Below are 26134 nucleotides of genomic sequence, written 5' to 3' on the forward strand. Positions count from 1 at the left end.
TTAAAGGAGTGGAGGGCCAAAGTTTGTTGCCCTCAAATGGTAAGTCCTTGCTTGTTGTCTAGAACTCCCTGGGATTCCCCAGGTAGTGAAGCTATGATGACTTTCCTCATTGCTATTGCATTAGCCATAGTATGCACTGCGGTGTGAACAGCACATGGAGGGGTTCCAGGAGGGATGTTCCCTATGACTCCCAGGTCTCTTTCTGCTACTCTCAAGGAATCTTCTTTAGAATGTCTTCCCAATTCCCACTGTGTTATCCAGGGAGTTGAGAGCAATGGGTGGGAGATGAGTCCCTACCATGTTCAGAGGTGGAGGAGGAGGAGGAGTAATATACTTCCTCCAAGGGAAGGGGCCATTCTACTGGGACTGCCCTGCCTCTGAAGGAGAGGTCAGTACCAGGAATACCTCCTTAGCCTGATATTCTGGTAACTCTGAAGCTGGTGGTTTGGACATCACCACCGTCACGCTCTTAAGGAAAGGTGACTCCAGCACCAAATCCATTTGGCACCATGTATGCTTTAGTACCAAGATAGCTGGTAGCAAGTACTGCTGGACACTGTTTCAAGGCAACCAAGACTGAGGCGGAAGGTACCAGGCTTCTAGTTCTGATGCATTTGGTGCCAAGACTCTGTGTTCTAAGGTGCTCAGTGGTAAGGTTGGTACCAAGAGAAGTGCAGTCCACATATTTAGTAGGTACCACTTCTGCTCGCTTAGTGGTCAGTACCTGGGAAGCAGAAGGGGCCTTAACAGGCTTCTGGCTCTTAGATGGAGTGCAACACAAATCAGAAGCATGACGACTCTTGTGCCTCAACTTACTAGGCACCAGAGATGGTGACCTGTGCTTTGCTCATCCCTAAAACCATGTTCTTTCCTGCCCACCAGAGGACGTCAATGCCAGAATAATGGCAGACAAATGGGGCCTTTGAGTAGATGTGGCCTAAAAACTCAGACTGAAATCTCAGCTCATCAGGGCACTAATGGAGCAAGACTTACAGATGTCTGAGGCTGGGCAGTAGCTTTCCTCTATGAGTCAGAGGAGGCTTGTATCAATTTCTGAAGGAGGAACTGCTTCCAGCAGGCTGCTCTAGCTCTAAGTGCATGCACAGAAGGAGCAACATACAGAACATCACCCAGGGATGGGTCCCTCTCCTAGGCAGAGTCAGGGCCGTCTCCAATGTTTTTGCTGCCCCAAGCAGCAAAGGGGTGCGGGGGGCAGGGAGAAGAGGCGCGATCAGCACTTCTACCGCCGCTGCTTCATTCTTCGGCGGCAATTTGGTGGCAAGTCCTTCCCTCCGAGAGGGACTGAGGGACCCGCCGCCGAATTGCCGCTGAAGAGCCAGACATGCCGCCCCCTCCATTGGCCACCCCAAGCACCCGCTTGCTGCACTGGTGCCGGCCCTGGGCAGAGGCACTCATGATTCATAGACATCAAAGCAACACACAAGGGATAAGCAATGAATTCTGGTGATTTAGTTTCTGCCGTGTTGCTAGCAACCCTCTATTGGGGGTTGGGGTGTCCAGTCTATCTGGACTATCTAACAAAGCAATTTTTTTTAAATCAACATGCATTTTACCAACTATAATCCCAATTCACACTAGCAACGCACAGAGCAAAGAGTGGACATTACAAGAGTTTCATTTCGCCGTCACAGGCAGTAAGAAGGAACTGAGGGACAGTTGGGCCCTCAGGTGTGTGTGGGGGGTGGGGTGGGCAGCTTACAGCCATCTACAGCACAGGCATGGCCCTAACAGACACTAAGAACTAAAAGAATCCAGGTTTCAGAGTAGCAGCCGTGTTAGTCTGTATCCGCAAAAAGAACAGGAGTACTTGTGGCACCTTAGAGACTAACAAATCTATTAGAGCATAAGCTTTCGTGGGATGGAAATTATTGAAATTTTTTTCATCAGCCATACCATCAGGGGCTCATTCACCTGCACATCTACCAATGTGATATATGCCATCACGTGCCAGCAATGCCCCTCTGCCATGTACATTGGCCAAACCGGACAGTCTCTACGCAAAAGAATTAATGGACACAAATCTGACATCAGGAATCATAATACTCAAAAACCAGTGGGAGAACACTTTAACCTGTCTGGCCATTCAATGACAGACCTGCGGGTGGCTATCTTACAACAGAAAAACTTCAAAAACAGACTCCAACGAGAGACTGCTGAGCTGGAATTGATATGCAAACTAGATACAATCCACTTAGGATTGAATAAGGACTGGGAATGGCTGAGCCATTACAAACATTGAATCTATCTCCCCTTGTAAGTATTCTCACACTTCTTATCAAACTGTCTGTACTGGGCTATCTTGATTATCACTTCCAAAGGTTTTTTTCCTCTTACTTAATTGGCCTCTCAGAGTTGGTAAGACAACTCCCCCCTGTTCATGCTCTCTGTATGTGTGTATATAGATCTCCTCAATATATATTCCACTCTATATGCATCCGAAGAAGTGGGCTGTAGTCCACGAAAGCTTATGCCCTAATAAATTTGTTAGTCTCTAGGGTGCCACAAGTACTCCTGTTCTTTTTAAAAGAATCCAATCACACACACACACATGCCAAGAGTGACATCCATGGGCCAATCACTCAAAAAAGAATGAAATAGTTGATTCTCATTTATATCTCTGCTGAGACTGTCACTAAGGGTGCTAATTATTGTGCCTTGACCAAAAGTTTCTGAGAAATGGACATCAGTTGGACTGCATTTGAAACAGTAATCTAGAACAAAGTTCTTCAAACTGAATTGCAACTCCCAGGAAGGGGCAGTATGTTGGAGGAAGCGGTGAAAAAAAATGTAAGATTTTTGTAAATAACTCAATAGATGTAGTGTATAAATTTTGTTAACAATTTTTACAACAAAAATAGTCTTACTATTCAAGTTATTTTTACCTTATTGAGAACAAGTAAAATTGAAAGCAGAGGCTAGAAAGATGGTTAGATTCAGGCTCCCATTTAAAAACAATGCATGTCATCACAAGAGATCAACTTGTTTTTATTCTTCCTTGCAAAGTTCAGAAAAAAAATCCCAGAAATTTCTTTATAAAAAGGAACTTTAAAGCATGCTCTGCATACCAAATCTTTTTGATTCCTACAGTTAACTCAGTAGTGGTCATACTATTTAATGGACTTCCCTCCCCAAATGGATTAACTGATGGAAAAAAATACAATGCAAGAGTCCTTTGCGTGTGAAGAAAGTCTAAACTACTTTACAATAACCAACCTCTATTCTGCTAGCTGAATTTGTATCCCACTACCCCGTCTCCTTTAAAACACTTATTTATTTTAGTTTTTCAAATTCATTTTGTGAAAAAGTGCAGTGCCTCTAATCTCTGCCAAGTGCAGACCGAGGAGACCTCAACCTGCAAGAGTATTCCTCCTTTGGATGAAGAGTTGTTAAACATCCCTTTATGAAAATCCCTGCAAACACTGCACAGTGGACCAGCCCATAAGTGAGGATGCAGTTAAAGCAGTAGGAGCTAAGATTCCAAAGAGATCTGCCTCCACATCTAGTACAAAGCCTGCAGTTGTTCAGTCTGTCTTAAATTCCACTAACTGGAACTTACATCAATATCACAAGATAAGGCTTAGTAGCTCTCTTCTCTTAAGCATTACCTTCGCCATTTCACAGCAATGTCAAACATATCTCTCCACTGCATCAATCTGGTTTTCCCATTCATTCGAACTTTTGAGTTTGCCCATGTCCGCTGCACAGCTTGCATTACTTCCAAAGCAGCCAGCCCCATTGCTGAACAACAAAGAATATATAGAACCAATTAGTCCACTCAGAGCCTTTCCATTGTATAGGGGGAACTGAAGCAGCCAAGATAACAGACCTGTTCAAGGGAACAGAAGTAGCTAGTATTAATGCTGGTATTAAGACCCAGTAGCTCATGGCTTCCAGTCCAGAGCTAGACCACGATGCCTCAGAAAATATGTACCTATTAAGATACGAAGTGTGGTTATCTGTAAATTTTACATCTACACATTTTTGTAGAATACATTTCAGATGAATGGAAATGTAAAGAAAAAGGTTTTACAACTGCATATCACTTTAAGAGTATATTTTTACTTAAACCGCTGCAGCTGCATCACTGTAGGTAATGCACCTCCCGTATAACTGGTAGCTAGGTCTACGGAAGAATTCTGCATCGACCTAGTGCTGTCTACATCAGGAGTCAGTTGGCAAAGCTACATCCTTCAGGGATGTGGATTTTGCACATCCCTGAGACGTCATTATGCCGATAAGTATCCAGTGTAAAACAACCTTAAGTTTATTAGCTCAAAGTGCTATCAAAGCAAGCATCGACATTTTTAGTTTCCATTCCCAGGTGGAGAGTCCCCCCGCATACCTCTGTGTATTCTCTTATTTGGAAGGAATCCTGGTGTCTCATATTGCATCAGTGAACCCAGACGATCAGCCACACATACAAGTTCTTGCACTTCAGGTTTATAGCTTTCAAAATTCTGAAACAGCACATCCCTTGAAGAAAAAAAATGTCACAAAGTAAATATCAACCACCATCTGCCATGATGGCTCCTGAAAACAGCTTAAAAACAATCTATTTGTGGTGGTCAGTAACATAAGCCCAGAAAAGAATTAAAAGCGGTACCAAAAAACACAGGTGTTGTAGATACACACACAAACCAAACGAGGTGAAATTCTGACCCCAATGAAGTCAATAGCAAAACTCATTCATCTCAACAGGAACAGTATTTCACCATCAGACTTAATTATTGCAAAAGGCTTTATAGTGAGTCACCTCCTCAGTGTATATTAATCCTCAATTTCATAGGGATCAGAGCTATGGCATGAAAGAAAACATGAGGACTAACACAGACTAGGGGTCTGATTCTGTAATTTCTTCTCTAAAATGCCGACTGAAGTCAGTAGATGTTTTGCATGCATAAGAAATGCAGGTTTGAGCCCATACCTACAAAATGGCAAGTTTCTAAGCCATGTTGTGTGAAATGACCATAAAACTGAAGGCTAGTTTTCAGAAAGAGAAAATCTCATGTAGGGAAAAGGTCTACTTCCCTGATAAACTTTTAAATCCTAATCTGATAAAGCCTTTGCTTTGGTGACTGATTACCACCACTCTAGAGGTGGAGCGTAAGACAATTTCCTTCAGTCAGAGTTACAATTAATATATCTAATGTCCAAGTAACTGAGAAATTATACCCTTAAAAAAAAATCTTAAATACTTAACAGTAAGAAAACTCCAGATTGAGGTTTCTACACTAGGGATGGATGTCCAGATGGAAGTCTATCCTGAGTTTCTCTAGTACTAAAGTGTTCTATAATCTAATTACTAATCCAGTTCCAAGACAAAATAAAGAACAAAACAGTTAACATGGCTGTATAACCTGAATTATCTTTACTGAATTACATGGAACTAGAGAAGATCATTTTGACCAAGTTCTGATTCCACCTCTTTTTTACTGAGCTGGATCAAGCATTTGAAGCCCCTCTGAATTTGAAAAGTGCCCAACATTTTCTGTGGGCTTCAGGCAGTGTTAAACATTTGTGATAAATTAATCCTCAGATGCCATTTTTTGAAAAAATCCTACCAGGAATGCTCTAAATGGTCTGTCTAAAAACCACTCACTTTATATGTGGCTGCAATCCTGGCTGTTCTTCATAGTCTTCTATTAAAAAGGGAAGGTTTTTGGCCCAATGGTCCTTAAAGTTTCCAGGAAGATCTGTATCTACATTATATTCCGTAAGAGGGGTATCAAGATGGGCATGCAAATATCGAGAATATTCTGCAGAGGTAAAGAAAAACAATACAAATAAGTGTTATTTTTGTTCTCGGCCAACAGTTACTTTCCCCCAAAGAAGAATTTAAAACAGGAGTATATATTTGTTAAGATATTTAAGATAAATACCTTACTAAATTAATCAATGTTAAACTTGATCCTAGCTAAACAGTTAAAAGTCTAGGCCAGTTAAGTGGTACCATAGTTACTTTTACTACTAAACCAAGACCCAAGTTTGATTTCTGGTCCTGGCTTTTAACTCTGAACAAACAAGCGCCAAGACACCTATGAAGTCAGCTCACTCAACACAACACTCAGATGAATAAATACATCTTACTTAAAATAGTTTTCCATAAGTGACTCTTACACTTAGGCAATTTTAGTCCTATGTCAAAGGACATTTCCCCCCCCAACCGTAACTTACCTCGGAGGTATTTCACTTTTAGGTACTCTGGGGTAGCCTTCTGGCCTGGTAGTGGATCATTTAACATAACCTTGGTCTGAGCTTTTATGCCCTCATAAAACTGCCCCATTGCAACATGACTGAGACCTTTCATATACTGGCATACTTCATTATATGGCTCTAGCTGAAGACATCTCTAGAAGATTAAAGAAACAAGTCAATAAATAAAAAAAAGTTAACCTGGGTATCTTGGAACTGTCTAATATACATTACTAAGCTCTTTAGTCACAAGGCCGACACCAGGGAATGGTCTTTTACTTTCAAAAGTTGTCAGCAACTGTTTTCCCAATGACTTTTCTTCAACTGATGTTAAAAACAATTTAATTAATTGCTAGCTAAGATGGAGAAAATATTTTCATCACCATTACATAAAATGTAACAGTGTTGGTGAAACTTGATCTTGATCATACTTTCGGTAACCAAGTGATTTTGTTGAAGCTACACTCGCAGCTAAACAGTTTTCAGCACCAGATGAGAGGCTAGAAGGAACCACTGTTGACAAGCATTGGCATAACATGTCATTTCCTAGTGCAAACCGACCCTAAAAATAGGAGACATTTTTCTTAAGATGCAACTTTATACAATGTATCCACCATCAGTTCTTCTCTTCCACCAAGCATCATAGCTCTGAAATTCACGCACTGCACTACCATTACCTGACAGTCAATTCTGTACTACATCATGATAGTTTTAGCATAATGCTAGACAATAGGATACTTTAGAATTTGGTACCCCAAAACAAAATTCTCTGACCACATGGATGTATTAAACACTCAGGAGTTACCTGCATCTCTTCACACAGCATTTGCTATTTAAACTGTTTTTTAAAATACAACAAGATCTACAAATTGAGTCACAAAGCAGGGACACATGGTAATTTACATAAAGATATACAATGTTCTAAATAAACAAAAAGGAAAGTGTGCTTGTTAAGATAGGGAAGTAGGGATTCTTAGACTTGGCTCTGTTCCTTGCTCTGCCGATGACTCACTGTGAGACTTTGTGCAAGTCATTTAACATCTGTGCCTTAGTTTCTGGATCTGCAAAATTAGAATATAATTTATCTACCTCATGGACAGGCACGTGTTTTTACAATTTCAGATGGATCACTCTGCACAAAAGTGTTAGCTTTTATTGTTCATGATGGAGAAAACTCAAAAGATTCAGATCCAAAAGTTCAGATGCTTATCTGAACCTTGAGATTACAAAATTGGCTTCTTGTTTTATGAGAACAGCCCTCCAACCCCTTATGGAATTTCAAAACTTTGGGTACCGCTTCTGACCAAATTACTGAATAAAACCAATCTGAGCATTTCAAAACCTTATAAAATACCATTTAAGAGTCTAGTATTAACAATTGGTAAGTCTGGGGGAAAATGTCTCAGTTCCCTCCCATGCCAGAACTAATTCATCATTCACTAATTGTAAGACTACAAATCATGCTTACAAAACAGATTGTATACAGAATTGTATTTTACTTGCAATACAAATTTTCATTCATATTCAGAATGTGGAACATAACATTATTGTATTTCATTTTAATTGTAATTTGATAAGTATTAGGTCTAATTAAAAAATATCAATCCTTAATTTAGTACACATCTCTAAGGTCTACCTGTGCTTACCTTAAAATTCGTCAGTGCCTCATCTAGGCTACCATGATGGTAAAGCATCATTCCCCTGAGCTGTAACGTCTGAACGTGATTTTGATTTAGCAACAAAGCCTTCTGGAAGCTCTCCGTGGCAGCATCAAAGTTACCAAGTTCCCTAGGTAATTCCATAAAGTCATAAGTGAGGAACATAAAAAGCAATGGTGAACATACAAACCTACCTTTTTACCAAATAATTTTAATGCAATCCAAATGAAGATATTAAGAAAAGACATGATCTAGCTATGGCTGATTTTTTTTAAATCACATTAGGGACAATTTCTTTGAGTAAGGTAAGAGTTCTGCAACTTCTTCAGCAGTGACAACCAAACTGTTGTTCACAATTCTTCACCTAAAGGATCTACTCTTGGATACAGAATCCCACTAGAGCCTGGATTCACACAATTCTCTGTGGGCATTAACTATTGACTATGAAACTTTATGCATTTCCTGGACAGTTCTTCCTCAGAATCGACAAGAATGAAAGCCTCCTACAATGAGCACCCTTGAATAAGATACAATTGAAGACGTCCAGCTGATAGCCCCACCCCCAAGCTATTTATAGGATTCAGAAGTGTAAGTAAATTTTATGTTTTTCAGAAGCTGCCATTTGAAAAAACATGTGCCAGTTTTCAGTTAGTGGCCAAACTGATCATTACATTTAGAATTATTTAATTTCAGAAGTAGATACAGCCAATAGAATATGATCTAGTTGTAAAAATTAAATTAAATTAATATCCTTTTGATAAAACTGGAATGTAAAACCAAAGATTCTGAATTCAGTTTACAATATCCAATTTTAATATATTAAATGAGTTCCAATCAACCACACACATTTAAGATAGCAGCATTAAAAATAAAGAATCAAAGCACATGCAGTTACCAAGCAGAAGAACTAATTTATATTTTTGAAGCTGGTTCATTAACTGATTAATGTTCATATTCAAAAGCCTTTTCAAAAGCAGATGATCTGAAAAAAGATACATTCTATTTCAACCACAAGTTATTGAATTTGATGCAGGAGTTACTGGGTGATATTTTAAGATTTGTGTTATGTAGGCAGTCAGAATAGATCATCACAATGAACCCCTTCTGTCCTTAAAAAAATTCTATGAATTTATGATCTTATCGTTAGCTTAAAAGGTGATCTACAAATAATGTTTGAAAAATGTTGGCAAATAAAACTTTGTTTTCCAAATGACTTGAGAGAGACATTTTGGCATGTTTTTAATATTTGCTAAACTTTAAATTAGCAGACCTGAATAAGAAATGAAACAACACTCCTGCATACCCATGACTGCCAGCTCCTGTTCAGTTGCATATCCCAACACCCATTTTGCTAACAGTTGCCAAAAACCCCACTGACGGAGCTTGACTATATTAGAAAAGAAAGAATAGTTGTGCTGAAAAACCTCCTAAAGAATAAAGAGGTTACTTTTCAAGAAGTTAATATCGTGTATCTTAATGGATACAGATTTACACATTCACTACTGGGGAAAATAAAACAGGACTTGCCTTACAGGCAGGCTCCAGCACTCAGCCATGGTGGGTATGATGTTACCAGGAAAGTGCATGATTAGATGTGCACCAAGGCACTGGTGATTGCATTGGGTCTGTGCTTGGCAAGAAAGACAAAAGGAGGTAAGTTTGAACTTAATGTGCTGAAATACTACTCTACCAGGTCTATTTTGAGACATCCACTACATAACCTTAATAGGCTATTTTTTTTAAATATGCTATTATAAGGTTGCTTGTGCAATTGTTAATTCTGCCCCCTCGTGCATAGTCTTTAACTGCATGATAACCATACTTTTTTCCCCCTGCAGGATCTCTGCCTTTTTTATTCAGTGGACAGGATGAATGGTGCTCAGGGAATGAAACAAGAGTGCACAATGAAGGAGGCTTTTTTCTGTAGAATCCTAGCCACATTTGTTACAGAAGTTGGAAGATGTGTAATGAATGAGGCAGGGGACTGTAGGAAGAGAAAGAAGCGTCTCATGGTGAAGACAGTTGAAGGCCATCCTGGAGAACTGGATTCTATCCCTACTCTACCATAGAGTTCCTATAGGACTCTGAAGAAATCACTTAAACCAGGCTTTTCAGAGATGGTCACTAATTGTGTGTTCCTCATTTTCTGGGTTCCCAACTTGAGGTGCTGGGGTCTGATTTGTAGCAGTGCTAAGCGTTAATAAATGTAAATGAAGTCAATGGGATCTGTGTTATGAACATTTAAAGGGCAATAAAATGTTTAATATTCCAGTGTCCCCCAACTCTTGCAATTTCCTCACAAGTAACACAATTTTGGCTGGGGGTTGAACCAGACTCACGATGATGCAAGAAGCTCCATCCCTCTCTTGAATTTCAACCCTGCCTGGTGCAAGGGCCCCTATCTCCTATCTCCTGGGAAACAGCCATAGGAGCAGGCAGATCTCTCTCTGCTCCACTCACATGAGCAGAGAGAAGGGAGAGGGAGCAGTCAACACCATTCTCACAGGAGGAACACAAAGCCCAGCAGTGCAAGGATGCTCTGCTTCCTCCTCCCTGCTGTGAAAGATGGATCAATCTTCCCTCTGCTCCTCCCCCTTCCCTTCTCTATCCCTGCAACACAAGGACTGGGAAGGGAAAGAGCCCCTGGACCTGCCCCCACTACAGGCAGCGAAGACTCATGAACCTACAGGAGCAGTAGATGTGGGAGATGGGAGAGGACAGAACTGATGCGAGGGCTGAGAGGGTTGTATAATGAATTGCTGGGCTTGGGGGCGAGGGAGCTGGTCAGATGGAGGGACAATTAATTAGAATTTTGGGATTAGAGAGATGCTGGAAGCTCTGCACCATCAGGGACACAGTAAAAGCTCCTGTTGTGGTGGCCAAAATCACCTTACTCAAATCAGGGAGAGCTGGCAATGCTAACTGCCACACCCACACATTGGGCAGAGTGTTAAAAAACAACAGATCAAAATCACAACATAATCTTTTAAAAAATAATCACATGATTTTGGGGAGTTTGACTCATGATTTTTGAACCTTTGGGGTTGGCAATACTGAATTACCTGAAAAAGTCAGGCCCTAGGATCCTTTAACTGGGCACCCAAACATAGGAGACATTTGACAATTTTTGCTTCCATTTTCCATGTATAGAACAGGAATAAAAGGATTGTTGTGAAGATCAATGAATTCATGTCTGTGAAGCATCCATACTACAGTGATGAGTGTCACAGAAAACCCATGAGGAATTAATAATTGCATACTCAGTGCAAAGTTTAGATGCTGTGGTAAATAAGACATAGGCAAATAACACACTGAATGATAAGGATAAAAACTTGCGAATAGGTGCACAGTGCATCCTGTGCACAAAATGAGGCAGGGGTCCTGTAGGAAAAAATAGTAGGTGATCATGGAATTCAAGACTATATTATAAAGTGTATTGCCCGGGGGCCAAATTAAGATTACACAGGCAACAATTTATATTGCAGTAGCACCAAATCACACAATGTAGGTGTTTTCCAAACACAATAGTCCAAAATATAAAAGAAAAAACTGACGAAGTACAGAAGGTTGTGGGGAAGAGAGGAAATACAATATACAGGCATAGTAGTCAGGATAATGACTGGTTTATGTATTATTAATTTTTTTAAATATATAACCTATCCACAACTGCTTTTCTACCTAGTTATTATCTGTAGATCACCTTTTTAAAGACATATAAATTCAAAGCCTTAATAAACAAAGTGAAGTTCTCTTCTCATCATTTCAGTATCATTATTAAAAGCAAAACAAAAGAATGACCCATTACCTAACTCCTGAATAAGAGTGCAATTTAAATTAGGTTTTTCAAAAGGAATGTATTTATTTTGCTGATACTTAAAGCAAAAAACAACAGGTTGGTTTTTAAAAATAATTACTTCCCAGTTTTAGTGTAAGTATTTAGATTGCAAACACTTAAGGGCAGAGACCCTGTGTTTATATTAATTTATATAATATCTATCACACTTGTGGCGCTATATAATTAAGTCAAAACTTAAACATACAAAAACCACTCATTGCTGTCTAAATATTATGATGATTTCAGAAACCATCTAGCAAGTTCTTATTATGAGAATAAAATATTCAACTGTGGTTCATAATGTTTACCCTACTTTATACAATATCACTTGGGGATATGTTTCAACTATGGTCCTGATAGAAGCCAAAAATCAGGTAAATGAGGGCCTAAGGGGTATGTCTACATGGCAGTTGGAAGTGTGATTGCAGCTCGGGTAGATATACTCGTGTTAGCTTTAATATAGCTAGCAAGGCTAAAATAGCAGTGAAGACGTGGCGGCATGGACTGTACAAGGTCTCCTGGGTACATGTTTGTATTGCCAGCTCATGCCGGGCCCCCCCCCAACACCACATCTTCACTGCTATTTTTAGCAGTGCTAGCTAGATTAAAGCTAGCAGGGGTATGCCTACCCAAGCTGCAATCACACCTCTGACTACAGTGTAGATATACACTAAGAGACCTGTTTACTTTGGATTTATACTAAAACCTCTTTGCCTTTGTTCCATTTATATTGAGCTCAACCCTGAAGTGTTATCAACCATGCTATCGATAACTATCAACAATAACGCATCAAAATATAGAGAAACAAATCTGTGATTAAAGACTCTTGTGTTATTTTTATTGATATGTAGTGTTGAAAGTGTGGTAGAGGCTTTAAGCCAGTGGTATTAAAAAGCTATTTCTGAATGTGCTTACCTATAGGCCTGTCCCAGACTCTTATATGCATCTATGAAATCAGCTTTCTGCTTCAGGGCTTCTTTGAATGATTCAATAGCTTCCTACATAAAACACAAGTAGGCATCATGATTAGCTGTCATTAATTATCCCTGTCTAAAGTTAAATTCAATAACTTTAAATTTAAAGTAATTCAGTAATTACTAAGGATTTTGTGCTGTTATGTAAGACCTGTGGAAAGTTTGACCAAGGCGTTATACATTACAAAATCCAAAAGTGTACAAGTAAAATATTACAGTAGTTTGTGCTTCAAATCACACAATAAAAAAATGCTATAATCCTTTTTATGGCTATAATAAGCTATGAAGTAAGCAACTCTCCCAATACCACATGGAGCGAGGGACAGAACTCTCTTCTGCTGAGATTCAGTCCAACGTCTTAACTACAAGGCCATCCTTTCTTCCTCCAGATCCCCGCCTCACTCACAACACCCCTTTTAACTTTTACACACAGACTCACTTCACAGCCCTGCCCCTTATTGTTCTGATGTATTCAAGTGGCTACAGATTCGTGCTCAAAGCCCCACAGAGGGAATTAATTCCTTGTCTATACTTAAAAGTGGTCTGCCAGGATAGATATACCAGTATATTGCCCTCATGGAAATACAGCTTATACTGGCAAAAGAGTTCTTCTGCTGGTATAGTTTAAACTAATTGCCCAAATGGAATAAGTTACATTAGCAAAATATTTTTTTGCTGGTATAACTGCATCTACAGTAGGATTTTTGCTGGCAGAGCCATGTCAGTTGGAGTTCAAATTACTTTATATGGTCCAGACTTCATTAACCTAAACCTCAGAGTCATAGCTCATTAACTAGGACTCAAATTAATTCTCTTGATACTTCTTAGTTTAATGCTTTACTAAATGACAAACAACACAGGTAGGACTTCATTTAGTAGAAGAATTTAAGGCCCACTAAGCCTTTAGGCAAAGATGGGATTTAAACAAATGAATAGACGTGTTCTGATTTAGAGAACAGGTAAATGACGGAACTGGCAAATTACAGTATTTCAATTCTAGTTTGAGTGTGTTAAGAATTCAGTTACTGCACTAATTACAATCAAACATCTACTCCAGGATCTAATCTCATCAAGTCTCAAATTAATCAGGGTGGGTTTAGATCACAATTTAGATAGAAGTACACCAATGATAACCCAGGGTGCCATAGGAAGTGGTGGCAGTGATTCAGTAGGTAGCACATTTCTCTCAAGTCAGCACTACACCGGGGATCTAGTTCATTACCAAGGGCCACTGTGCTACTTTCAGATAAGATTTACAATAGACAGCCTGACAATTTAAGGTCCTTAACCTGCTCTTTCCTGATTTTTGATTGAAAGTCCAGGAATGGAAAAAGTATAGGGGAAAACAAGCAGCAGCTGGGAGATGGATTGGGAGGGAGGAACCCTGAGAAAAAAGCACCAGCAGCTCCTCCCACTCCAGTAAGTTAGGAACAGAACCGGTATTGCCAACCTCAAACATTCAAAAATCTGAGTCAGACGTTCAAAAATTATGTGATTTTTAGAAAATCCATTTTGTGAGAAGAGTTATTTGCCTTCTGTTTCAAGTCTTTGGAGGCACATGGCTTTTCCTTTCCATAATGTATGCATGAGAGTTTCAGGTTTGGCATGCATTAAATGCATATGTAAAGATCCCCACTGGCTGCCTGGAGGGGACTCTCCTTACCCTCTCCTGATTCATGCGGTAAGGAAGCTACCAGTGTTTTCCTCTCCAGCCCCCTTCCTTGTCAATATTCCTAGGCATTCTTTTTCATTTGATAGAAAGAAATTTTGGACTTAACTGGACATATTTTCAGTGTCAGACCCTGGGTGTCAAGCACTTTTGAAAATCTGTCCCTATTTGACATCAGATATTCCATCAGTCACACGCGTACCAGTGAGAATATCTGATATCTACACGGCACATATCTACATAATGCATCAGATATATTTTCAGTGAACCAAGAAGTGCCACTGGATTTAACAGAGCCTAAAAAGGTTTGGTATAATGATTTATCTCAGTCATGAGAAAAAACAAGGACACCTACAACAGCTAGAATATTTTATAGGAATAAAATAATATTAAAGGCATTGTTCTGTAAGTGGATATTTAAAAACAAATTTACCTTCAGAAGTCCTCTATGGAAAAAGGTTAAGCCTTTGTATAGCATAGCTATAGGCTGGTTTTTGTTCAGTTCCAAGGAGCGCTGAAAGTCTTCATGAGCTGTTGCATAGTCCTGTTGGACAAAAATAGCTTTCAGATGACATAGAAATTGCTAGATCTAGGTGATAAAGAGGAATACAAACAAACCCTCTTATGGTTACATGTATGCATTTTGCTCCAACGGAGTGATCTCGAGTTCTAGGTTTATACTAATATGCTGACTCAATCTCAACAGTGCTAATATAAAATGCCTCTTCTTTAGAAGGAACAAAGAAAGCAAATATCCTTAAGAAGGAAAATAGAAGGCATTCAGCTCCAGTACCATTTAAAGCAGCAGAGATAGCCAAATGTCAGTCAGAATGGCAAACTAAAAGGAATGTACAGCACAATTTATTTCCATCTTTCCTCTCATAGCAACTGCTGCGAGAAAAAAATGGGATGAAGTGAATGGAGAAACGGGTTGAAAATAGGCCGAGTGAAGTCAACTGAATAAATTGATTTTACATCATTCCCTTGGGATATCAGCAATTCAATATGCATACCATTTTTGAGGCAACAGTATCTAAACTAACCTGAAGCCGTGTCCTTAAAAATGCCAAAATAATAATACAGTAAAAGCTGTTTTATCTGGCATGTTGGGGGAAGAGGGGGTGCCGGTAAGTGAAAAATGCTGATTAACTAAGAGGGAGGGAGTTTGGGTGCGGGAGGAGGCTCAGGCCAGAGGGTTGGGGTGGTGATTAACTAAGAGGGAGGTGGTGCGGGGTGCCGGATCCGGGGGGGCACTCACCTTGGGCGGCTCCCCGCAAGTGACCTGTCCTGGCTGCTCCTAGTTGGAGGCGCAGCAGGCAGCTCTGCGTGCTGCTCCCACCCCGCCCCAAGCACTAGCTCCGCAGCTCCCATTGGCTGAGAACCACGGCCAATGGGAGCTGCAGGGGCAGCACTTAAAGGCAGAGGCAGCGCACAGAGCTGCCTATCGCACCTCCACCCAGGAGCAGCTGGGACAGGTCGCTGTTTGCGGGGAGCCGCCTAAGATGAGTGCCCCCCAGATCTGGCACCCCGCATCCCAACCTCATGTACGCCCCAATCCCCAGCCCCGCACCCCCTCCCGCACCCAAATTCCCTCCCAGAGCTCACGCTCTACCTCCTTCCCGTGCCCCAATCCCCTGCCGGCCTTGCACCAACCATACTATAAACCGGTATTTAAACTAAGATCAGAAATAGAAATAAAGTGGAGTCGCATCATAGGCGCATTTAATTTACGCAATTTTAACTAAACGCGCTCGGCAAAACAAAACAAAAAAGAGAAAAACAACCATTTAAATACTGTACCTGTAGTGCGGGCAATTCCGCCCGCCATTCCACTCAATGAGCGTTTGACTACACGCGATTTTTGCCTTATGCGCAGACTTCAGAACCTAACCCCCGCATAAGATGCGACTCCCCTGTAGAGCTTTCTGGTTGGGGAAGTGCCGGATAAAACAGCTTGTACTGTAATAATTATTTTCATAGCAAGAAGATAGGATTTCAGCATTTTGCAAGGATAACAGATTGTTTTATATTGCTGGTCTGGGGTGTTCTCTCTCTCTCCCACTCTCTCACACACACACACACACTTCTGTATATTTTTCCTTTTTAAAAATGAGTATCCAACAATAATCCCCATGGGCAATTATGATCTTCACTATCAAAGCAAGTTTCTCTGTGCACCCCCACTAACCCCAGAAGGCACAAAAATAGTTATGAGATTATAGATTGTCTGCATTCATTTTTATACATCATATCTCCATTTTGCTCCTCTCCACTAAGTAATTCATGAAAACAAAATACTTTAAAGCCTCCTCTGATCACAATTCTCTAAAAAGGTAAGTAAACTACTGGTCAATCACAACTATTTGAAGATCAGTTTTCAATGGGGAGGGGCGAAATCCTTATTCTTTCATGAAAGTAGCATCTAATGGCAAAAAACTAACCTCAGATATGAAGTAAAGAGTACCTCTGTGCCTGTAAAGCCGTGCCGATGGCTGCAGCTGAATAGCTTTGGTGAGATCAGCCAATGCCTCACTAATTCGGCCCAGGGGAGACAATATCTATAAATCCAAAGTAAGCAATTAACCTAGAAAGAGTACAGTTGTCCTAGAGTATGCTGAGCAATCTTAGAACTGTTTTATCTTGCAATAGGTTTTTACTTTCATGCCTGTACAATTAATCTTGTTCTCAAGTATACACAGTTTATTTTGTGTATTTACTAGAGCTGGTCAGAAAACAGAATTTTCATCTCACTGAAAATTCTGACGTTTTTCTCCTGATTCAGGACAAAGTCAAAATCTCAAAATATCTCACAGAACAAAATATTTGGAAATATACTTGAATTTTGATAATGTCAATACAATATACTACATCAGAACAAAATGAGTTGAAATAGTCTATTCTGATTTTAATTCACTTTGAAACTTCAGTCAAAATAGTTGAAGTTGACACAATCAACTTTTTGATTTCAAACGAAATAGTATTTTCCAACAGAAAACTGTTCCATTGAAATGTTTTTGACCAACTCTAGTATATACACCCTTAGATACAAATTAAGAGAGTATTGCAAAACCACCATACCTAAAATAGCATGAAAACTGTGAATCAGAACTTATTAGAAAAAAATGTATACACAATTATGTTGTGCTTTGACAGATGTTTATTTTCTTGATATTTGGAATGCAAAAAACTGAACATTTCTTACTCATAATTTCCTTTCTGCTAGGAGTGTCTCCCACATATTTGGATGTCTGAGCAGCTCCCCTTCTTTCTGCAGCTCACCAATGCAAATCAAAGTCTCAGAGCTATGTGCTCTGGGCCATTCCCCCTTTGATCCCACTTACTATCAGATGAGTTATTCCAAAGCCATACAAACTTCTATAAACAATATTAGTAACAAACACTCCAGAGGTAACTAGACCAACTATGCATGACATGCATCTGATGAAGTGAGCATTCACCAATGAAAGCTTATGCTCCAATACATCTGTTAGTCTATAAGGTGCCACAGGACTCTTTGTCGCTTTAGACCAACTATGTACAGTTAACCATAAAATGTTCACATGGTAAAAACCCCATGCCAGTATCTGACTTTTTGGCTTATAAAAACCATTTGGGGTGGGTAAAATTGTGGGAGCCTCTACTAGCAGAAAGGAAACTGTCGGTAAGAAATTTTCAGTTCTACAGTCCAGCGTTTTCCACAAGTCTGGATGTCTGGGAAGTAGCAAGAGGTGAATAGATGTAGGGAGGGTTGTAGAAAAGGCCAGAAAGAAGATGGGGGGGGCGAAGGTATCCCTCCCCATTTAAAAGATTTATATCTGGGCTATTATCTCCAGCACCTTCTTGCCAAAGGGAGCTTCTGCAGATGACAGGAAGGCCACCTTATAGTGCTTGATAAAGGTAGCAGCTGTTGACCAGGTGGCTGCCTTGCCAATTGCTTGTGTGCCATTTGCTCGTTCTGCCTAGGAGTTAGCCAGGGATTGCTGGGAGCGTGCCCTGAACCTTTCCAGGATTGGACTTTCTGATGCCTTGTATGCCTCCATAATGCACAGACTAATCCATCTAGCAATGGAGGCTTGGAAGCTCTGGGTCCTTTGCATTTTGGGTGGAAAGACATGAATAGGGCACCCAACCTTTTCAAGGATTCTGTATGTTTGAAGTAGATTTTCAGGCTCTTCTGACATCAAAGGTGCACCATCTCTTCTCTGTAGGATGTTGTGACCTCAGATAGAATGAAGGAATAACCTCCTCTTGGGAAGCATGGAATAAACGATTCCAGAGTTCTGAGCACCACCGTGTCCTCATGGAACAAGCAGTAAGGTTCCTGCATAGATAAGGCCACCAGCTCCGACACTCATGTGGCAGACGTGATGGCTATCAGAAAGCACGTAATGATAGACAAACAGAATGCTGATGCTGGTGTTAGTGGTTCGAAGAGATGACTTGTCAGGGCTCTCAGCACAAGCAACAGGTTCTTTGAAAAAGCAGTCTGACCACTGATTTGGCTAATCGGATTGCTCTAAGAAATCTGCCTACCTGTGGGTTCTCTACCAGACCACAGGATCTGTGCTACAAACAGTCACTTGGAGGAACCTCTTCTGTGTGGCAGACCCCCAAGGAGTCCCATTCCTTCTTAGGAGTAGGCCATGCAACCTCAATTCCTCTGAGACTGAGCCTCTGAGCTCCAGCAGTCCTGTTTGACACCATGAGCTCTAGGCCCATGGAGTCTAACTAAAAGACTCCTGGTCAGAGACTTTTTACATTCTTCAGGGATCAAAGCACCTCAGCAAGCGTTTGCTGTGACCCAGGCTGTCTTTTCAAAACAGAGTAGGGTTTATTAGTCAACTAGAACACAGCATCGGGAAGTCCTTAGGTTAGCACATAGAAATAAAGGTTAAGACAGTCTCCATTCTGGCCAAGCCAGCATTCCACCGCCAAGCACCCATGGGGTCCATTATGGCTCTTTTCCTTGGTCTCTGTCAGTCCAAAGTGAGTGCTCGGTCTTGCCAGCAAAGGTAGCCCTTATTTCAGCCACCTGACACCTTTTGGTTCTTTATCCTCAGTCAGAGACATGCTGAATTCACATGCCTACCTGCTGGAATTTCCTGCTTTTAGATGTTAATTGTTCAGTTGTTAGGAATTCTGTTGTCCTTCCAGATTCATCACTGATCCATTCCACCCCAGACAGCTACGTGACCCAACCACCTGATATCTCCTGCTCTGCTCCAAGAGCAGAATTAACCCGTTTGTACCTATTGGATAGCAATGCAAAGTATAGAAGGAAACTGAGGCATGCCCAGGCTTCATAAAAATATTACAGAAAATTCCCACGTTGTCGCACCAGCAAACCTGTGGATCCTGCAAACCCCACACTACTAAGGACAAACACCTGACATGCTAGAATGTTCAGTTAGGGACCTTTGTCCAAGCCTTCTTGGAGAAAGTTAAAAATGACCCAAATTCCTGAGATATGCCTCATGTTCCTGGCACTAGCCACAGACCCTGGACCAGACAGAGGAATACACTTTTAGTGTGGATATTTTTCTAGATGTAAGTAGTGTCTTGATGACTTTGGACGACAGACCCAGTGATACTAGCACTTCCTTTTCAATAGCAGGTTCTTAGCTGCAGCCAGTTCAGGTTCAGATGATGAAGAGGACGTTGCAAGAGAATGTCTTGTCTCTTTGGAAGTGGTGGCGGAGGTCCTATTTTCAGCTCTATCAGGTCTGAAAACCAGGGTCTCCTCAGCCAATGTGGGGTTATCGGTATTACTGACACCTGCTCTCGCTTTATATTTGGACCAATTTCCCTAGTAATGGGAAAGGTGGAAATGCATAGAGGAAACTCTGCAGTCATCTGTGCATAGGGCATCGGTCCACATGGAACTGGGATCTACCACCCTGGTGGAGTATTTTGGTTTCTTCATATTCATACAATTCTCTAATGAAGTCAGCTGAGGGAAGGTTGGCTGATTAACTCAAAGACCTCATGATTCAGGGACCATTCAGAGTCGAGCTATCCACCTTTGGTTCAGGTCTCCCTTTTACATAAATCGCTCTGAGAGATAGGAGAAAGTGCTCCACCCACCACATAATTTCCATTCTTTCACGTGTAGCACTGGGCTCTTTGCTCCCCCTGGTTTGTTCACATATGCGATCATGAATTAGGATGTAGTTCCCCACTATACTGGATTGGAACCATCATAGTGCCAGCTTGACTGCTATTAGTACTAGGTGGTTTATGCTATGAGCCATTTCCTCCAGGCTTCAGATGTCTTGAGCTGCTCGCATCCCCAGGTGTGCTTTCCAGTCCTCCAGGCTGGCATTGGGTTGTGAGAACCAGAGAATCTGGAAGACATAGGGGCATATCTTCATGGACATTGCCCTGGACTGACCACCATTTTAAGAAGATGAGCACCTGCATCAAGACCTTTAGTGATAATGTGTTCTGGGGAGTGGTCCCACACATTTAAGATGGAGCCTTGAAGGCACCTGATGTGTGATTGCACCCATGGATTGATCCCTGTGCACAACACTAGGAGGCCTAAAGTAGAAGGCTCAGTGCTTTGGTAGGCCTCTTGTGGCTCCAGAATAATGGAAGAAGGTCCTGAATCTTCTGGAACCTTTCTAGGGATGGGCAGATCTTTGCTATGAAGGTATCTATGTCCATTCCTAAGTAAGGTATTTTTGGTGGATGGAGTCAAGAGGCTTTTCTTGACATTGGTAACAAAGAAGTGTACCTGCAGGAGATTAAGTGTCAAGGACACGGCTGTGTGTGTTAATGACTGAGATGGAGCGCTGATCAAGATGTCATCCAGGACTCCAGGAAGGGATACCAGAGGATATCCTGCAATGTGAGTCTGGCTGATTGCAAAGAAGTTGTTGGCAAAGACATTGGGGGCTAAGAGCAGGCGAAATGGGAACATCCAGTATTGATAATGCTTCCTGCCATAAGCAAACCTTAGAAATCTGCAGTGCCACAATGTGATAGAAATATGGAAGCATGTATCTGCCAGGTCCACTGAAGCCAGAAGATTCCCCAAGGCAGGGATGACACTATAGATGCCAGGGTCTCCATCCGAAACTTTGTTTTCTTCATCCACTTGTTGAACCTTTTAAGGACAAGAATGGCTCAGATTCCCACCATGTGCTTCTGAGGGAATACTTTCAATTGCTTCCATATCTAAGAGACAAGACATCTCATTCTGAATCAGATTGCACTTTATAGGGTTGTGGGAGATGGGGGAATGGATGAATAATGGATGAGGGGAGCCCGTTGCTCGAGGGAATATCCCTGGCTCACTATCTCCCTTACCCACCTGTCTGTAGTCAATGCAACCCACTCCTCCAGGAAACAGGAAATTCTGCCTGCCCTCTAGCTTCAGCTCTGGGCAGAGACCTATGTGGTCTTTGTCATAAAGAGGCTTTGGAAAGGGTGGTGCTCCCTTTGGGCTTTCCCCCAAAACCCAGTTCCACAGCTCTCCTTTGAAGAATCTGCTCTGCCTTCTCTAGTGTATCTGAGAGGATGAAGGCCAAAAGGAGCCTCTCTGTCTGAAGGCCGGTCTGTACTCTCTACTGAAAGCAGTAAGTAGCACCAGGAAAGACTGATTTGATTTTTCCACATGGTCCGCCACTGCCCTGTCTAGCTTTTCCCTGAAAAGAAGGGAGTCTGTAAACCTGGCAGAACACAGAATGTGCTTTGAGTGGGTATCCATCTTCCAGGGATGGAGTGGTAGCTGGTTCCTGGTTACTGAGCTGGAAACCATGGCTATGGCTGAGAACCTCATTGCACCCCTTGAGGCCTCATCCATGAATGCTGTTGCCAGGGAAACTATTTAAAATAGAGCCAAAGTCAGGGTGATCTCTACTCTTTATGACCCTGAGATCTTTCAGCCAGGAGAGATCATAGCCTCAGGACCTAACTGAGCTACAGACAGAAAACTGGGTACAGCCTGGGCACAACTCACTATCTGCTAAGCCCAGGAAGGCGGTCTCACAAATGGAGAACCATTTAGATTTTGTTTGGTGCTTTTTGGGCTGCTCTGTCATGCCTGAGAGGTGCAGAGGAGCCAGCAGGGAAGACACTGTAGCAGAGGAGCAGGGTGGGTTAAGTCACCCTCTGTAAACCAAACCAGGGAGGAGGAAAGGGAGAACACTGCTCTCCATCCCCAAAATTACCAGAAAGCTCACCGAAGAAAATAGGCAGGAGAGACAGAACTACTGTCCACATGCTGCCATGGAGACCGAGAATCTGGTGGCAAGTGGGAGAACGGGAGAGTGGCCCGAGCACGAGGCACCAGGACTTTGATCCACCTTCAATAACTGCAGAGAGGAGAGAAGGAGCCCAGACACTGAGAATTGTGGGAGATGCTGGGCTGCAGAAATTGTGCACATTTTTGTAATTGACCACACTGAACATTATCTTCAGTTAAAAGTTACGGCATTCTTGATTAATCTCGTTTATGTTTCTGAACACAAAAGTGCTACATTAACACATACTTTGAATGCTGGATGTTTTAACTGGCAGCCATAATGCAATAGGATTGAACTTAGGAATTTTTTGTAGTAGAATAACCATAACTGAACAGGGTTTTTATGTACTATTTGATTCATTACAACAAGTTACAAAGAAAAGTATGATTCTGCATTATTCAATATATACAAAGCTAAACACTTGTTTATGTCAATTACCTGCCAATCTATGTGGCTTTAGTCACTACACATTCTATACAAGTTTTCAAATACCATGAAATATGTACTTTTCTTGTAGCAAATATGTATACTTTAAAAGCATTTAAACAGGGAGATATATCTAGTGGAGAAAGCAAGAGTTTTAACAATTAAAAAGGTGAATGAAGCCAGAAGAAATACTTTTAAATATTTGAAAGAATTGCAATTGGAAAGTCTGAGAAAGAAAAATCTCACCTCTGCTCGCTGTTCAAATACTTCAGGGCGATCTGGTTCCAGACTAATTACTCTGCTCAGCTCATACAGGGCAAGCTCAGCATTGTTTATGTCCTTAAAAAGAGAAATTAAACTATATGAACAGCCAGTGCATACTTTATTAAGTGATCTTAGAGTTACACTAATAATTTTTAAGGACAAAGATCAAAAGACAATCAATAAACAGTAACCTCCAGCCATCAAAGTACTTCAATGTCATTTCTAATAGGGATAAGATACTCTATATTGCAAGTACATCTCTACCTCGATATAACGCTGTCCTTGGGAGCCAAAAAATCTTACCGCACTATAGGTGAAACCGCGTTATATCAAACTTGCTTTGATCCACCGGAGTACTCAGCCCCACTTCCCTGGAGCACTGCTTTACTGCGTTATATCCGAATTCGTGTTATATCAGGTCGCGTTATATCGGGGTAGAGGTGTATTAACTGAACAAGCTGTTTGTATACTAAAACTTAATAACTAAAACTTTTATCCATATGCATCATCTGCAATATTTTGCAAACAGACCCCCCAGTGTTTCATCTTCACTTACTGGGGTTGCACCGCAAATATTCTTTATACAATAAGCATTATGTTTTAGTGCTCAAAATCTCTTCACAAGAATCATGGTACTACGAAGTGCATTTTGTCAGCTAATATAAAGCCATCGTCACGCTCCCTTGTAACCAAAAAATATGAGGATCTACAACATGTGCCATAAAACGGTTTTGTCTGATTCAGTTTACACTATTTTTTTTCTTGCTGAGTAAAGCAGTCCCAGCAGAAACAGCTACAGCCAGATAAATGTGACTGGAGTTCCTTCCCTTCTGTGATATAACAAGCTCCTCCTGACACTCTTTCCCAAGAAAGAGCAAAGCTTTATCTGGAAGAACAAATTAGCAATTCATTAGCTGCATCGGCCAGAAAGGCCAATGCTGTGTTTCATAGTTAAGGACTTTCAAAAATCAAGTTAACTGAAAGACATCCTTATCTCCAATAACCTAGCTGAACCATGACAAAACTAGCTGCAAAGTCTACACAGATAATATTATATCTGGTTCATAAGGCCTCCTCTTTTTATCCCACAAGTCTCTGGAGAAAATATTTCCTTAGGCCTTGTCTATACTAAACTTTTCCCTAAAGTTTACCACCATTATCACTACTGATTCACCTGCAACGATGATGGGAACTGTGCGGAACCACTAGTGCTTTAAACCAATGTCATCTAGACCTTTTGATTATCTGGGTTAGAAAATATGGTGGCATTCCCAGTACTTCCCCTACCTATCTAAAGGTTTTGCAATACTGCCACGCATTATCCTAGTACCAGAGTAACTTACACATAAAATAGATTGGCAAAGTCCACATTAGACTTTATAACTTTTAACTCTTCTGTTGTTTTGGGCTAGAGAAACTCTACTCGAGATAAGGGTTTTGTTTTGTTTTTATTGGTTGGTTCATTTGTTTGTTTGAGTTTTTGGGGAAGGGAAGGAATTTTGAGTGATTTGGAGCTTTTGCCTGAACCTTTTGCCCATCTTTAGAATCAAGTCAGGAAAAAAAAACTTCAAAATATTTCTCACAGAAGCCATCTTTTGTGGAGTGGACTTTTTTTTATAATCAGCTGCCAAAACCAGAGAACTTTTTGCTGAGACAGAAATGTGAAGATCACAGAAAGGGAGTACCTGTCAACCTTCTCTAGCACACAGTGGTTCTGCACAATGGGATTTTCCACTGAGTCATCCAATTAATCTGGACTGGAGGAAGTCAGAATTCTAAAAGCCAATTTCAGCTTCCTGACAGGATCTGGATACGTTAATTATACTACATAAAACAAAGGGCTATTTTTTAAAATCTATTTTTCCTTACTAATTTTTTTCAATCATTAATAGCCAACTCTTCAAACTCTGGATCATTGTGTTGGTCTTTACCTATTGATCTTTAGATTACAAACTGCTTTGAAAATGGCTCAATTAAGTGCTATTGTGTTAAACAAGAAAGGCTCTGTACATTTCAGATACTTCTTATTTAACAAAAAAAAAATAAAAAAAAATAAAAAAAACAAATTATTCATGTTAGTGCCACTGAGGACTTGAATCCAAGAATGGGATATGTATTTAGGGATGACCCCCAGGAGGAAGGGGAGCAACAGACACTACAGAACATAAATAAGACAATTCAAAGAATACAAAATAGAAGCTGCTTGAAACAGCCCAAACAGTAATGCCATCAGGAGCATCTCACTCTATGTTTGCTAAACAAAGTAGCTGGTGCCCCTCTACCACTTCTTATCAGTCTTCAGGGATCTCCAGGAGGTTATGCACACACACAAGATTTTGATGCCTGACAAGTATGGTCCCCAGTCATATAGCATCTTCAGATAAGAGGAAGAGGATGTTTCAGAGAAAACATTAATAGCATGACTACACATACTGAAAGCCTTTGGAACTGTATATATGTTTAATAAATTCTAGTTGATCTAGCTCCTGTAATCTCTTACAGTTTGTAGGCAAGTACTCCTGACAATCATTTAAATTATTAAATACTCACATGTAGTCCTTTTTTCCCATATGCTATCCCTCGTCCATAAATAGCACTAACCAGCTCTGGATCTTCCTATTCAGAGGAAAACACAAGTAAAACAATCTTTAAAAAAAATTAGACTAAGTGAATCGAAGGTGTCTTTCTTCAGCTGCCTACTTTTACTTAATGCTCAGTATTTAAAATTAGCAGGCATTAGTCATGGTCTCCAGGTAAAAACACAAAAGAGATTATTATAATCCATCATCATCACAAGCTCATAACTCACAATTTATAAGCTGAAAATGTCCATGTTTCATGTCTGC

General features: G+C 40.7%; 1 protein-coding gene across 3 annotated transcripts in view; it reads right to left on the reverse strand.

Moving 5' to 3' along the window:
- TTC13 (tetratricopeptide repeat domain 13) overlaps positions 1 to 26134 on the reverse strand; it is a 73031-nt gene that overhangs the window by 23690 nt on the left and 23207 nt on the right. For all 3 annotated transcript variants that reach the window (XM_054022617.1, XM_054022615.1, XM_054022616.1), the window contains exons 5-14: positions 25839 to 25904; positions 23271 to 23363; positions 16791 to 16907; positions 14783 to 14893; positions 12622 to 12704; positions 7860 to 8001; positions 6196 to 6370; positions 5621 to 5777; positions 4364 to 4494; positions 3627 to 3759 (exon numbers count right to left, since the gene is read on the reverse strand). In XM_054022617.1, the coding sequence (XP_053878592.1) occupies positions 3627 to 3759; positions 4364 to 4494; positions 5621 to 5777; positions 6196 to 6370; positions 7860 to 8001; positions 12622 to 12704; positions 14783 to 14893; positions 16791 to 16907; positions 23271 to 23363; positions 25839 to 25904 (1208 nt within the window). The remainder of the gene's footprint in view (positions 1 to 3626; positions 3760 to 4363; positions 4495 to 5620; positions 5778 to 6195; positions 6371 to 7859; positions 8002 to 12621; positions 12705 to 14782; positions 14894 to 16790; positions 16908 to 23270; positions 23364 to 25838; positions 25905 to 26134) is intronic.

This window comes from Malaclemys terrapin, chromosome 3 (genome assembly GCF_027887155.1).
Source record: "Malaclemys terrapin pileata isolate rMalTer1 chromosome 3, rMalTer1.hap1, whole genome shotgun sequence".
In the NCBI taxonomy this organism is placed as follows: domain Eukaryota; kingdom Metazoa; phylum Chordata; order Testudines; family Emydidae; genus Malaclemys; species Malaclemys terrapin.